Source organism: Amia ocellicauda, chromosome 14 (assembly GCF_036373705.1).
Source record: "Amia ocellicauda isolate fAmiCal2 chromosome 14, fAmiCal2.hap1, whole genome shotgun sequence".
Taxonomy (NCBI): domain Eukaryota; kingdom Metazoa; phylum Chordata; class Actinopteri; order Amiiformes; family Amiidae; genus Amia; species Amia ocellicauda.
In genome coordinates this window covers 12,257,269-12,272,496 of record NC_089863.1, presented here as the reverse complement: position 1 = coordinate 12,272,496, position 15,228 = coordinate 12,257,269, and the positions used below count along the sequence as shown (strand labels likewise).

Here is a 15,228-nt window from a genome sequence, read left to right as displayed (position 1 = left end):
AATGAATTATGCTCTCTAGTTTCTATGACAATGCAATACAGTCAAATACACATTAACTCCTTGTTCATTGTAATTTTAGTGAGTGTTTTATTTTTTTAATTTCCTCAAGACCAGTGTTGTTTGTGAATGAGGGATGAGGACAACCCTCCCTGTGCTGGCTGGTCTCTTCGCTTTTCCCCTCAATTTTACCTAATAGCCAATGTCTATACTTCTAACTGTTCTTACTGAATTGCATTTGTTAAAACTCCCCTGAGCTCTAGACTGCTTTATATACTGGTAGCTGGGATAATATCAAGAGCAGTCCAGCCCATGTCCTGTTAAACATTCCCATAATGCACATGTGAATGAGAACACAATCAGGTCCTTATCTATGAAGGGAGATCACTGTCAAAAATATTAATATGCGTGGAGAGTTGGGGAGAGTGGGGTGATTTAAGCCTGTAGAGTAGTTGAGCCACCCCTTGTTTCTAGGCAACCATAGACAAAATTGGTCATGTGACCACACATTTTTGAAGAGTCATGGGGAAGATTATGCCCCATTCATGGTCACAGACAGGCCAAACCCCGAAGAGCCGTCCACCAGTGCTGACCTGCCTGTACCATCAACCCATGTCATGAGTCCTGATTGCTCATCAGCAGTTCCAGACCCAGAGGAGCCACCTGCTACTCTGCCTGACCAATTAAACAGAATCATGAATCCTGAACACTCATCCATAAGTGATGCTACTGGTTCTCCTGCGCATTTGGGGTATGTGTCCCCAGGAGACATACTGCCTTTCCCTAAAGCCACAGCAACTAAACCTAGAATGAAAAGGAAGAAAGTAAAAACTAAAATCTTGACTGATACACCAGAAAACTGGAGCTGGAGAAGGCACACAATGACAGAGAAAATAAAAAGACTGAAAAAGAGAAGAAAAAGGCTCCCATTAAGAAAACTGTTGTCTACAGTAGCTCAGAAGAAAGTGACATAAACATATCGCTTAACAACACCACTGACTATGATAGTTCAGAAGATGACCTGAGTGAGAATGATGGTGACTAGAATCTGTCTGCTGGTGACTTTGTCATTGTGAACTTTGTGTGTAAAGACAACTATAATTACATTGGATTATTATTGAGGGCGTCTGCCTAGAAATAAAGATAATAATAAAAAAAGTATATCTAGACATTTATATCTTCATTTGGTTGATTGAACATGCTGTGTAAAAATTATATTTGTTAGATCCAGTGTTATATGTTAAGTTCCAAAATAAGTTTTTACACAGGATTGTTTTAGAAATCATTGTCCATTACAGTGGACGTTTGGTCCAAATAAATGAAATTTAACCAAATCTATGAGTTTTACTGAAACAAGGAACCACTGAGAGAAGGTCACTGCCTGATGTTCAGAAGGACATGGTTGACCACATGCCAAACGTTGATAACAAGAAAGAAGCTAGAAGGTGCAAGCAGCCATTCTGCACTGGCAAAACCCGTGTCTTCTGTGATAAATGTAAAGTGCACCTGCGTTTTGTGCCTCGTAGAAATTGTTTCATGGCTGCTCACTGCAAATAAAATTATATAGCGAGGACCTATGACAGTATCTTTGAGTATTTCGTTGTATTATGTTTTAGTTTTAGGAAAGTTCTAAGATGTGTTTTCAATATGTGACTAAGAAAACCACACATATGCCTGACTTTTTCTGATTTCCCTGCTGTTTAGTCTCAAAAAACACAATACAAGATTTGGGCAAAAATCCAAAACATTTTTGGAACCTAATTTTTAGGTGCAATAAGACTAGGAAAACAGATTTCAAATATTTTTCTAATGATTGGAAGTTAATTTTGGTCTGAAAGTGAATGTATAAACACCATGTCGACTGCAAAATACCTTTATTGTATTTCACAGTAGATGTAATAATTGTTCTGCATGCAATTAAAAATTACATTGTTTGTGTAGGCTAGTTTTTTTATCTATTAATTTATTTATTCCATATATTTTTTTACTTAAAGTTTCAACAAAATGTGTGCAAGCTTTCCACTTGATAGACTGACCAGATTTTCTAAATTGAAATTGAAAAGTTAATTTCCAGATATCTGCTGCAGTTACATCTAGCTACCTTCCTTTTTTGAGGAACATGTTTACAGAAATGACAAATGGCATAATTATATATATATATATATATATACACCGATCAGCCATAACATTATGACCACCTGCCTAATATTGTGTAGGTCCCCCTTTTGCCGCCAAAGAGCCCTGACCCGTCGAGGCATGGACTCCACTAGACCTCTGAAGGTGTGCTGTGGTATCTGGCACCAAGACGTTAGCAGCAGATCCTTTAAGTCCTGTAAGTTGCGAGGTGGGGCCTCCATGGATCGGACTTGTTAGTCCAGCACATCCCACAGATGCTCGATTGGATTGAGATCTGGGGAATTTGGAGGCCAAGTCAACACCTTGAACCCGTGATTCATCAGACCAGTTCTGATGCTCACGTGCCCATTGTAGGAGCTTTTGGCAGTGGACAGGGGTCAGCATGGGCACCCTGACTGGTCTGGAGCTACGCAGCCCCAAACGCAACAAACTGCGATGCACTGTGTGTTCTGACACCTTTCTATCAGAACCAGCATTCACTTTTTCCGCAATTTGAGCTACAGTAGCTCGTCTGTTGGATCGGAACCACACGGGCCAGCCTTCGCTCCCCACGTGCATCAATGAGCCTTGGCTGCCCATGACCCTGTCGCTGTTTCTCCACTTTTCCTTCCTTGGACCACTTTTGATAGGTACTGACCACTGCAGACCGGGAACACCCCACAAGAGCTGCAGTTTTGGAGATGCTCTGACCCAGTCCTCTAGCCATCACAAATAAACTTGTCCTGACACCGTTGTCAATGGGTCAGTTAGTTGTATTAACCGCAATGTTTTCAGGGTAGTGATTTATTTCCACAGGGTAAATCTAGAAACATGTGCCTGTCATTTCTCAAAATCATATTGGTTTCACAGGCAGTTGCACGTCTCTGGGTGCATGTGCTCTCAGTGCCTTGTGTTTACGTTGTCATCCAGAAAACTGTCTATAGTAGCATTACCATATTACATGTAGTTACCAGTAATGAGGGTTTACCAATATAATTAAAATGTTTGCTTCTTCATGATCGATCACATAAAACTATTTCTATTTCAAGATTTTAAGAGTTTTAAGTGAGTCTAAACAAGGGAAAGCGGGATGTAAATGACTTTGAGAGAATTGTTGGGACATCAAGACGTTTAATTAAAATCCGAAACTGTGCCAATAAAAACCCTACCATTGAGGAAGACAAATTAGTTATTAACTTGTCAAAAGACATGACAAAATGTTTGGTTTGTGAGACTGCACATGCATAGTTTTTACAATAAATATATAGCATTTTGACAAGATTGGCACTGACATATTAAGAGAGAAGAAAGCACATTCATTTTTTTTTTTTTTTTACAATATTCCATAATAAAAATAAAAAAACTTTACAAAATGTTTGCAAGGTTTCCTTATGTTAAATCCTCATCGATTGTTTCACAATCCACAATCTTGGCCTGTAAACTCTGTGATGTATTTTTGACAGTTATTTAACGCTCTGTCCAACTCTCAAATATATGCGAGTGGTAACTCACAAATATCCAATTTGTAACTTACCAATATGTAATCAAGTACAAATTATTTTTATGCATATTCATATTTTTGACAGTGATCTCCCTCCATTCTTCTGTCACTCATAGCCATGGGTCAAAGAGAAAATAAGTGATTCTGATCCTGAATTAATAACATGGACTAAACTTCTTTTCCCTTTCTGGAACCATAAATCCCATTATTAATATTAGTAGTAGTTGTGATTGCAGTGCAATAATGTATTTATTAATTATATTTTTCCTTTTATGTACCACAGGAATGTTAACTACTATTATTGTTGTGTTGATATTAACGTAACAATTTTTTCTATCCATTTACATCTATTTTTTTTCATTTTGTGAAATTCCTTTCTGAACAGCAGCAGAATCAACCTCAAACACAACACAAGTAACTTTCAATTTTAGGGAAAAACAGAAGGATACAATACAGAACATCTAACTGAATAAAACCCATACCTCTTCTGAGTTTTTGATCAAAATGAAGAAAAACTTTTACTGTGACATGTTGATTAGGTCTAAAAGAACTATCACACTATCTTTGGATTAATAAGCAACCATAGGGAGTGATTTTTTGACCTTGCAAGAGTGAGGTTTTATCAGACTTGTTTAAAGACCCCCTCAAGAGTTACCAGAACTAATAGAATCTCAAGGGAGCTGTAGCAATACAAAACAACAAGACAGTTCCCTAATGAAAAGTCATATCAATATGAGACCAAATATAGGGACTCTAAGACTTTTTCATATACTACAACTACTGAAAATACAAACTCAGCTCTGCATTCATTCTCAGTAGTTACTGATTAATCCACTGATATGAGGATCATTATAATGTCTCCTTTCAACATCACTAATATGAGAAAGTGAAAGTGTTTCTGTCCGTCTCCGTTTCAGAGAGGATGTGTCAAGGTATATTTTTCTTTTTTAATTTGGGATGCAGTATTTCCAATTGTTGTTTTGTTTTGTTTTATTTAAATTGTTTATTATTTGTTAGTTTGCTTGTTTGTCTATCTTTGTGTTTCTTCTGTTGTTAAAAAACGGTTCAGAGTTACAGAGTTATTTTCTGGAGCAGCAGGTGTGGACCAGGTGACAAAAGGGAGATATATTTATTAATTTTATAAGCATAGCCTGATTTGTATTTAATATGTCTAACATTTTAGTTCAGACGTAGCTGGGTTTATATAAGTGTACACAAATACTGTTGTTGATAGATGTATATCTGTAGTTTTAAGTTTCATGTTTTCTCAGTTAACTATTGCTAGTTTATGGTTCACAGTGCATTGGTTATCTGTTTGATTTGCAGTGACATGATTGTCTCTCTTACAAACGCACTGGATTTCAACTTGTGGCGGGATCAGTTATCTGTCTGTGATAAACATGGAATTTTGGTAAGTGACATGAACAAGATATCAATTTAACTTGTCTGAGATGCTATTCGATTTCCATGTAATGTCAATGCAAACTGTGCTGAAATAAACCTGTGTGTAAATGTATTGTTTAATTAATGTTTTAATTAACTGAGTGAAACCATATGAGTAATTTCAAATGTCAAGCCTGATGATAGGTTAAGCACTAAGATATGCCTAATACTGCTACTTAATAACAGCAATTTATTCATTAAATGTGTTATTCTAAAAAATCACTGTATGTTATTTGACAGGGGTTTGATTTTTGTATTCGTTGAGCTGTTGAGGTATCCCCCTGCACCTTCTGAGACCAAACTGGCAGGTATGCTTTCTCCTCTCCTTAGCTTTAAGTGTTGCAGTGCCAGTTCAGCCTTATCAAGCACTGCTTCGTCTCATGCCTATTAAATGCCCAGCCTACTTGAAATACTCATGGCATCCTTACCTTGTCATTCAAGGTCGATGAAGGTCAATGTCAGACATATCTTCACTGGTCATTAGCTCTCTTTCTCTTATCATCCAGTAGGGGTCAAATAATTGTATAACATGGTGCACCTGACACAGGTCAAAGCTTTCACTGTATTTAAAGTCAAATTAATATTTAATGTATAGAGCACATTCTCATGTTAATCTTTCCATAAACTACCCAAATGAAATGTGTATGTAATGAGTTTAGTTCTGGGAGGCATGGTGGCACAGTGGTTAGTGCTGTTGCCTCACAGCTGCAGGGGGCCTGGGTTTGAGTCTCAGCTCAGGTTGTCTGTCTGTGTGGAGATTGCATGTTCTCCCCCTGTCAGTGTGGGTTTCCTATGGGTGCTCTGGTTTCCTCCCCCTGTCTAAAGACATGCAGGTTAGGTTAATTAGCCATGCTAAATTAGCGTGTGTGTGCCCAGCGATGGACTGTTGTCCCATCATGGGTGTGTTCCTGCCTTGTGCCCTTTGCTTGCTGGGATCGGCTCTGGCATCCCCCCACAACCCTTACATGTTTTTACATACATCTCTGGAAAAATTAAGAGACCGCTTTCTGAACTTGGAGTGGTCTCTTAAGTTTTCCAGAGCTAAATGTAAAAACATGTAAAAATGTTACAAATGCCATAAGAACCTTCAAGGTATTCTCAGCTGACCATTCAGAGCCAAGTAAAACAGTCGGATATTGTATTTATGTATTTATTTCCCAATTTTACTCCTAATTTTTAATCCTACAGAGCTGCATTGGCGGCATTTGTAACATTTTTACATGTTTTTACATACAGCTCTGGAAAAATTAAGAGACCACTTCAAGTTCAGAAATCAATGTTAAGTGGTCTCTTGATTTTTCCACAGCTGTATATATGTAAATGCTCTTCTCACCTCCACAGCAAGCCATAATATTATAAATATTCTCTGTGTGGTTTTTACCGGACTGTTCTAGAGTAGACCACTGGACTCATCCCTGTGTTTGCTCTGTCATCTAGGTCAGATGTCAGAAGAGTCCTTATTGGCAGTGGCATTGTTAGTGGGAGTGGCAGTTGCAGTGACAGTGGGAGTGACCATAACAGTGGTTTTGTACTGTATCTGCAGGAATCAAAAAAGAGGTATTATAACTAAATCTAACTAAGAATATTGTTGTTGTCCTTCAGTGAATTCAACTGACTAAACATTATCACTGTACTTTGGATGTTGAGGTTAGAAAATTTTATTAATTTTAAAAACTGCAATGACTTTATATCTATTCATTATGATGATGATGATGATGATGATGATGATTATTATTATTATTATTATTATTATTATTATTATTATTATTATTATTATTATTATTATTATTATTATTATATAAGCCAACACCCACCTTAATACTTACCAACTAATGCACATTTAACCCCATCCCATATTATGAACCATTCTAATTAAATAATAAATAAGGATCAACTTACACAATTGTATTTTTGTCTTTAAAGACAAACTGGAACATGACAATGCTTTTCTTAGTAAATAATAGTATGAGGTGAACATGAACAAGAAGACTAAATCAAGAGAGGTTGAGCGTGATTAAACCATTAAACCATTGTACTTCTCAAATAATTTCCCTCAGTAACAATGACCCGGGATATGAAATCAGAAGGCAGAGCAGTGAGGTGGACAGAAGAAAAGCAAAAGCTCCCAGACATCCCAGAGCAGTTTGATGAATACCCCAGTGTACTTGGGAACAAGACAGAGACCAGCTACTGGGAGGTGAAGGTGGGAGTTGAGGGTCACCAGACAGTCAGCAGGAAGGGGCAGCTAACTTTGAGCCCTAAAACTGGCTTCTGGGTCCTCAGTCTTTGGGACAGGTTGAGGTTGAAGGCTCTGAATGAGCCAGAGACCACCCTGTCCCATCCTCAAGCATACCAACTAAAACCTTGGAAACAAAGAATGGTTGATTTCATATTTAGTAGCAAAACACCAAAAATGACCAGTTTAATACAGGTTCCCCCCCTCTAAATTAATATCATGCAGGACAAGGGACCATGGCACTCAGACCAACTCCAGTCAAAAACCCAAATCACCATCACTGCCACAATGTAACAGAGGTGCTCCCTCTTAAGAGGAAAAGAGGAGCCCTAGTGACCAAAAGAATGTGGACACTGCGACAGCCCTAAAATGAACACAAATGGACATTATTTTTAAATTGACCAATTACAATTTACTAAGATTGAAACCCTCCCTAGTACATATATATCTGAGGTCCAAAAGGTGGATTCTAAAGATCCACAATCCAAAACAGTTATACAACTACAGCAGATGGAAACTAAAAGATAAACCTTTACAATGTCAAAACATGCCACCTTGTTTAAAATCATATTAAATTAAATTAAACTCAAATTCAAATTCAAATCAAATTAAACTTAAGGACCTCAGAAATGTGAATACTAAACCCACCATACTTATACTCAGGAAGTTATCCTTAAAAAACTATTTAGGGACAAAATCTAAAACTCATGAAGGCTGTAACTTTCCAATACACACTTTAGCAAAAGGGGGAGTTATAGCCCAACAACAGGACATCTGAATTTATGACACCCGAACCAACCAATCAGAAATTGGAGGGACAGAGATTAGAATCTTTTTGTCTAAAACATATAAAACCCATGGATGGAAACTAGCAATTTGGAGAAGAACCCAGGAAGATTGGAAGACACCAAAGTGGAAACCCAGGAAGGAATCTGGACCAGAACTTCTCTACCAACAACCTGGAAGCATGGCAACCAAATCCTCAAGTCGACGCCGTTTAAGAAGACCTCCCCGCTATTGCACTCTGCCTAAATGAACCTTAATAAACCAGACAGGTAGTAAGCTTTGTGTAATATTCAAGAATTAGGTAAATCACAGCTATATAAAACCTAGTTGTGTATGGGCTCTAAGTGTAGGAACGGGTAGAGTTAAAATTTATTTTAATTTTATTTTACATGCTTTGTGCCTCAAGTCAAACTTGAGTAATAGATAGATCTCTCTCTCTTTCTCTCTCTCTCTTTTAATCTTATTCACCCTGCTTTTCTCCCTCCTACCTTTACCATTACATGTTGTTCATTTACATTTAATTAATAAACATATATCCTATTTGAACGAAACAGCCTCAAGGTCAATTCAAGCAGATCAACCTGACCGCTAATCTAAATTCATATTAGTCAAGTATTGTGGTAACTTGCACATCAAGCCGGTCTCATTTTCAGAGAACTTGATCACTGTGGGTTGTATGTGTGGGGGTCAATAAATAAAAGGACTTTATTCAGCAATTATTATTTCTTCTGATATTTATACCAGATAAAATGGAAACTCTAGTTTAAAGTCCTAATACAATCTAGTAAAGTACTTACTAATCAAATGTAATGATCAATTAAAACAATTTGTCCTTTGCAATATTTTGGCCGTATCTTATCAGATCAGCATCCTTTCATTTTATTAAACTATTTACAAGGGCATGGCAAACCTTTAAGTTGGAGGTATGGCGCCATTGAGGGAACCTCACAAAGAAGTTACTTGGGCTCAAATTCTGAATGTTTAACTTATTTAACTTTAAAAGAAAAAAAAGAAAAACATTGATCAAACATTTGTTATGTTTCATTAAAAGTGCAATGACCTACAGAAGCTTTTTTGTTTGTTTTTAATATGAGGAAACACTTACACTCAAAACTGAATGTATATCTAATAAATACAACAACATGTAAATCTATATATATGTTTTCTGTTTATATTTGTTTTACATTTACATTGAAAAGGCCTACCTGTACATTTTACTATGGCAAACTAGCCTTTTTATTTTGTAACGCTGTTTACTTGAATTAGTGTTGAGTGTGTTATTATTCTGTATTCAAGCAAATAACACTGAAAAAAGGGTAATAGGAAAGTGATACGACCTATAATATGTCACTTTATTTGAATTGCACAAAATCCTTCATACCAATGTAATGTGATTGTTATAACTCTTGCAGCACCTTATACCACTGTTATAATACTGGTTTATTTATAATATACATAATCTACATATTGAAATTGGTAGGTTACTTCCATTTAAGCAGCACAAAAAAGCAGAAAGTAAAGGATTGACATAGTCCTTCATACAAATATATGTTTATTATAAAATAAGAAAATAGTGACATGATTAAACAAATAAGATACAGATGTACATCAATAATCAATTTAGGTCCACAATGAACAGAACACAATATTAATAATGATGAGAACAATATGTACTAAGCTGTGTATACATTTTCTTCAATTTAAATCATTTTTTTTCTTTGTGTCCTATGTCGTATGTGTTATAAAATTATGTCTTATATGTATTTATACCTGCATTGTGATGTTTTACCCCCAAAATCAGGAGGAATCATTAATACAGTATTAAAAAAGTATTGCACGGAAAAATGATATTACAGACACCTTAGTGCAATATGCATAATGTAGGAATGTTCTACAGCAGAGGTAGTCAATTATTTTGTGTCAGAGTCCAAATTTCTTGGTCAAGGTATAGTCAAGGTACAGACATGGACTAAATCTGTGAATTAGTAACACTTATAGTTGCTTATATTTAGTACATGGTTAAATAAATGTATATATTTGTATTAAAATGGTTTCAGACCACTTACATTTTAATTTGTTAAAGATTATTGTAGTCATATAGATAGATAGACACTTTCAAGCATTATACACGCAAACTGCTGCTCAGCCTCAGATGTGAGTCGCAGCTCTGTGGCCGCCGCTGACGGAGGCGAGGTTGACAATGTCCGCACGACAAACGATGCACGTTTTAGCTGCTTATGTATAGAATGAGGAAAAGCGAACAGCTGTCAATCAACTCACTGACTGACTGACTGACTAACCCCAGCTCTATACTATTGGATAACAACCAGGAATTGTGTGACTTGGTTCCACACAATAACAAGCACTGAGAGAAACAAACCTCCGTAACACCGGATCGGGTCCGGGCTCAGTGGATCCGGATCATGTAAAGGCGCTGTAGAAGCAGGTCGTGATCCGGCTCCGCTGATCCGAGTGTCTGATCGATTACTAAGCAGCGCTGCGGTGACTCAGCAGTTTCCTATCGACACGAACCGGCTCGATTGAACATCTACCGCTATAATGACTCAATACAATCATAAACCTTTCACACAACTATACTGTGCTGTATTGCTGGCAAGTTTATTCATTAAACATTCAATTCATTAATCCAATTGATTAATCCGTAATCAGAAAAGTTGTCAGTCAAGGACATTGCCCATTGGATCCGTTAAAACCGCACAAGTACACAACCTTACAGTTTCTTGCACTAGTGTGCGTTTCTTTAACTCCTCAACTACAAAAAAAAAATATAATACTACTTTGCCAATAGTCAATTGTATTTATACCGCGCTTTTCTCATAGCGAATAGCGCTACAGGTCAGTCAAAACAGAGAAGATCAAACAGGCAACACCGCAGCAGCGACTCAAGAGTATAAATTAAAAAAAAAAAAAACCTTGCAACTAAAGATTTAATTAATTTATATTTATTATTAGTGGTCCTGTCAGGCTTTTTGGAAGTCCCTGAGGGTGATGATGTTGTCCTTCCCTGTAAAACTCATCCTGAAAGGAGTGTAGCTGCCCTGGAGGTGAGGTGGTTCAGACAGACCCACAATGACCTTGTCTGCCAGTACAACAATGGGAAGGACACAGAAGGACCAGACCACCAGGGCAGGGTGAAGCTGTTTCATCAGGAACTGGAGAGAGGCAACGTCTCCCTGCAGCTCAGCAACACCAGGCTCTCAGACACTGGCGTCTACACATGTCAGATCAACTCTAAAAGGAAGACCATCTTGGAATCTCATGTGAAGTTAGAGATTAAAAGTGACTATTTCCATCTTTTAAGACACTTACATTGTCCCATAATGTTTTTGCTATTTTTCTTTATAAAAAAAAAATGTATTTATTACTGGTGTTTCATTTGCTATTTCTTGACTCTAAACACATGTCTTTTATGTCTTTTTCATATTAAAAGAAGATGTTTATCCTCGCTTCAGATACGTTATAAACAGTAAAGAAACCTAGATCTTGCATAGAAAGTGTCTGTAAAGAAGGAAGAATTTATAAGTATAATAGTTTTTACAATATAACATTTTTGCTTTATTTCATCCAGGTTATTTCTTGAAGAGATGCCAGTCACGAGGTAATGTATGCTTTATTAATTAAAATTAATTATATATAATAATAATAATAATAATTATTATTATTATTGTTATTTTGTAAGCCAACACCCACCTTAATACTTAACAACCAATGGACATTTAACCCCATCCCATATTATTAACCATTCTAATTAAATAATAAGGAAGGATCAACCTACAAAATAGTATTTTTGCTTTTCTTATTAAATAATAGTATAAGGTGAACATGGACAAAAAGACTAAATCAAGAGAGGTTGAGAGTGCTTGTATCAGGTAAACCAGTAAACCATTGTACTTCTCAAATCATTTCCCACAGTAACAGTGACCCTGGATATGAAATCAATCAACCCTTACCTGATAGTTTCCCAAAATGGCAGAGCAGTGAGGTGGACAGAAGAAAAGCAAAAGCTCCCAGACACCCCAGAGCGGTTTGATGAATACCCCTGTGTACTGGGTGTGCTGGGGAACAAGACAGTGACCAGCAGAGGGTGCTACTGGGAGGTGAAGGTGGGGAGCAAGAGGTCCTGGGAGTTGGGGGTCGCCAGGGCATCAGTCTGCAGGAAGGGGCAGCTAACCTTGAGCCCTGAAACTGGCTTCTGGGTCCTCAGTCTTTGGGATGGGCGGAGGTTGAAGGCTCTGACTGACCCAGAGACCACCCTGGACTCTAATACCATTCCCAGCAGAGTGGGGGTCTATCTGGACTATGAGAAGATGCAGGTCTCCTTCTACAATGCTGAGGCTGTCTCACTCATCTACAGTTTCAAAGGAGAAGATTGACAAGACAGTCCGTCCATTCTTCTCCCCTGGGAACAATGAACAGGACCCTCTGATTATTTAGCCCAAGTCTCTCAGCCAGTATTTAAGTAAAGGGAAAGAGGAACCTCATCCATAAATGATCCACAAAGAAAGGCTGATACTAGTTGTTATGGGCTTGGATTTTTAACCTCTGGCAAAGGTGCAAGTCTAGAACTTTGGAACAAGAATCTAGCACTAGATTACCCCATATAAACCAGGGCTACAAGAAAAACACACAATCTGGGTTCAGAAGATGTGAATGTTGTTGTTGTGATGATAATGATGACAGGAGTATAGACATGGCCCATTCCTTTGGATGCTTGTGGGAAAAGTGTATATTGCATTTAGTATCAGTTACAAGTCTGCAGAAGGCCTGGTTACAGTAAGTGTTTACAATGCTTTTTTTAACGCCTTTATTAAAAAAAAGTCCCCTTATTTGTATTTTGCTGCTGTGTCTAGTGTTGTTTATTCATATTTTACATATTTCTAAAAAAAAAAAAATATTGCACACTTGCCTTTCTTCTGAGACATTTCATCAAGGATATGAATCAATCTGGAAACCACTGTATGTTATTATACACTAGCATGAACTGGGTGAAACTGTGCAAAAGCCAGAAGCCAGAATACTCCAGCCATTCCTATCACCTGAGGAATCGATGGTGCTTTCATCTGTTACAATACAGTTGAATACAAAATTATACATTTCCATTTCTTTGTCTGCTGTCAGCTGGCTTTATGTATATTTCCAAACTCAATAAAATGATATATTTCATAATTAAATGATTTAATGTGACTGTACTAATAGTATATAATTTATAATATAAATATTACATAAATAGGTTACTAATTGCTATAGAGTTCAGTAAGAGATTAGAGTTATTCTATGGTAATTTCACTGAAAGGAACTTTTCTGGTGTTTTGCTGAGATCCTTATAGTTTTCTTCTTACTGAGACTGATAACGAATCATAAACCAGGTGACCAAAGTCTGTTGAATTCACACCAATTCTAAAAATATCAGTGTACAACTCTGCCCAAGGGCGGTAACACCAATTTTCAGGTAAGTATCTGTATTCAGATTTATTCTTATGCAATTTAAAGAACAAGTATCTAACACTATGAATACACTAACATTGTACAAAGGTGGTGATTCTATATTTAAAAATGCATCATATTTGTATATTTGCAGTCTTAATGATCAATAAACTGTGTTAAATTAAATATGTTTTTAATTTATAATGCAGTGATTGATATATATAATGCTACTGTTGTTTAACTACTTTCTGTAGTACCGGTATTGTGTGTGTGTGTGTGTCAGACTTGCTGTGACTAATTCACAAATAATTGTACAATAAATGAATTTATTAAACAAACTTTCTGGTCATTTTCCTATTCTGTGTTACAAAAAGTGGATGGTGTCTTTATCCTCCTCAGTGACAGAGACCCTGGACATGAACACAGTCAGCCCCCATTTGACTGTGTCAAGAGGTGGTATAGTGAGGTGCAGGCTGGGAGCAAGGCATTCTTGGAGCTGGGTCACCAAGTTAACCTGCAAAAAACGGCAGCTAACCCTGAGCCCTGAGCAGGGCTTCTGTGTCCTCAGCTGTGAGTATGGTAAGATGAATGCTCTGACTAACCCTGAGACCCCCCTTACCTTGAGCATCCCCAGCAGAGTGGGGTATATCTGAATTACAGGAAGACAAGTGTAACCTTTTTACAATGCACAGGATAGCTCAGAGATTTGGAGAATATTAGTTGCCTGATTATCTGATTATTTTGCAGTGGAGCCCAGAGCAGTCGGTCCTAGTTTGGTTCAGGCTTGATTTCAGCAACCATTCGTGAGAGTGTGAGAGCTATTGTGACATTCCCCTCATAAGCACTTCTAATTTCTGCCACTAGATGTCTCCCTTACCCTTCCGAAGCCATGTCCAGATCTCCGCTCATCATCATTCACTCCTGTCTCAATCACTTAACCATCTCCACCTGTTCCTCATTGCCCTAGTTAACTCCCCACAGTATATATAACCCTTTGTTCCTTTAGCTACTTGCTATTATTGCTAAGTATTGTCTGCCTCTTAGCTGCACTATCAAGCCCTAGTTTTGGTCTGACTACCTGTTTTGTGACCTTTAGCTATTCTCTCATGACCTGCCTTTCGGATTTCCCTTGTCCAGTCTGTTCATCTGATCGATTGACCTCCTGCTTGTGACCACTACTAAGACTATAGTCTTGTCCGCAATTGAATCCACATCCCTGCTTTACCTCTGATACACCTGCATAACCGCTATACTGTACTGATTACATATGAGCCCTGTTACACTGGCATTTTCCAAAACATTAACTCATGGAAAACTTAATATAAGTGATTCACTTCCAATTCCAACACTCTGATGCTTCCCATTTTTGGCTTTAGTGCTTCAACATAATTTCAAATTTAAACTTGATCTCATTTGAAGTTTGACCAGCTTGGTTTTCTTGTACTTACACTACTGCAGGTCATTCTCTTTACTTCACTGGTGTTGGTTTGCTACTGGGCAATCCTCAGACCTATGGACAATAGGCCTTGAGATTTGAAGAAATAAATTGTTTAACTTATTTTAGCATAAAAACACATTGAGTTTGATCCTATTGGATTGACATGCTGTCTATGGAGGAGTTTTCTTTTGACCCATCAGTATTTTATTTGTATCTGTTTCCAGATAATCATGTGACCTAAGATCGCTGTAGAACTAGAAAACAGGT

At 37.3% G+C, this 15,228-nt stretch overlaps 1 protein-coding gene across 1 annotated transcript; it reads left to right on the top strand.

Annotated features, from left to right (window-relative positions):
- Nucleotides 1-9,964: 9,964 nt before the first annotated feature.
- Nucleotides 9,965-12,936, top strand: LOC136768148 (E3 ubiquitin-protein ligase TRIM21). Its single transcript, XM_066722201.1, has 4 exons — nucleotides 9,965-9,980; nucleotides 11,052-11,378; nucleotides 11,668-11,697; nucleotides 12,012-12,936. Exons 1-4 carry the CDS (start codon nucleotides 9,965-9,967, stop codon nucleotides 12,470-12,472), a joined length of 834 nt encoding a protein of 277 aa, XP_066578298.1. The 3' UTR covers nucleotides 12,473-12,936.
- Nucleotides 12,937-15,228: the final 2,292 nt, after the last annotated feature.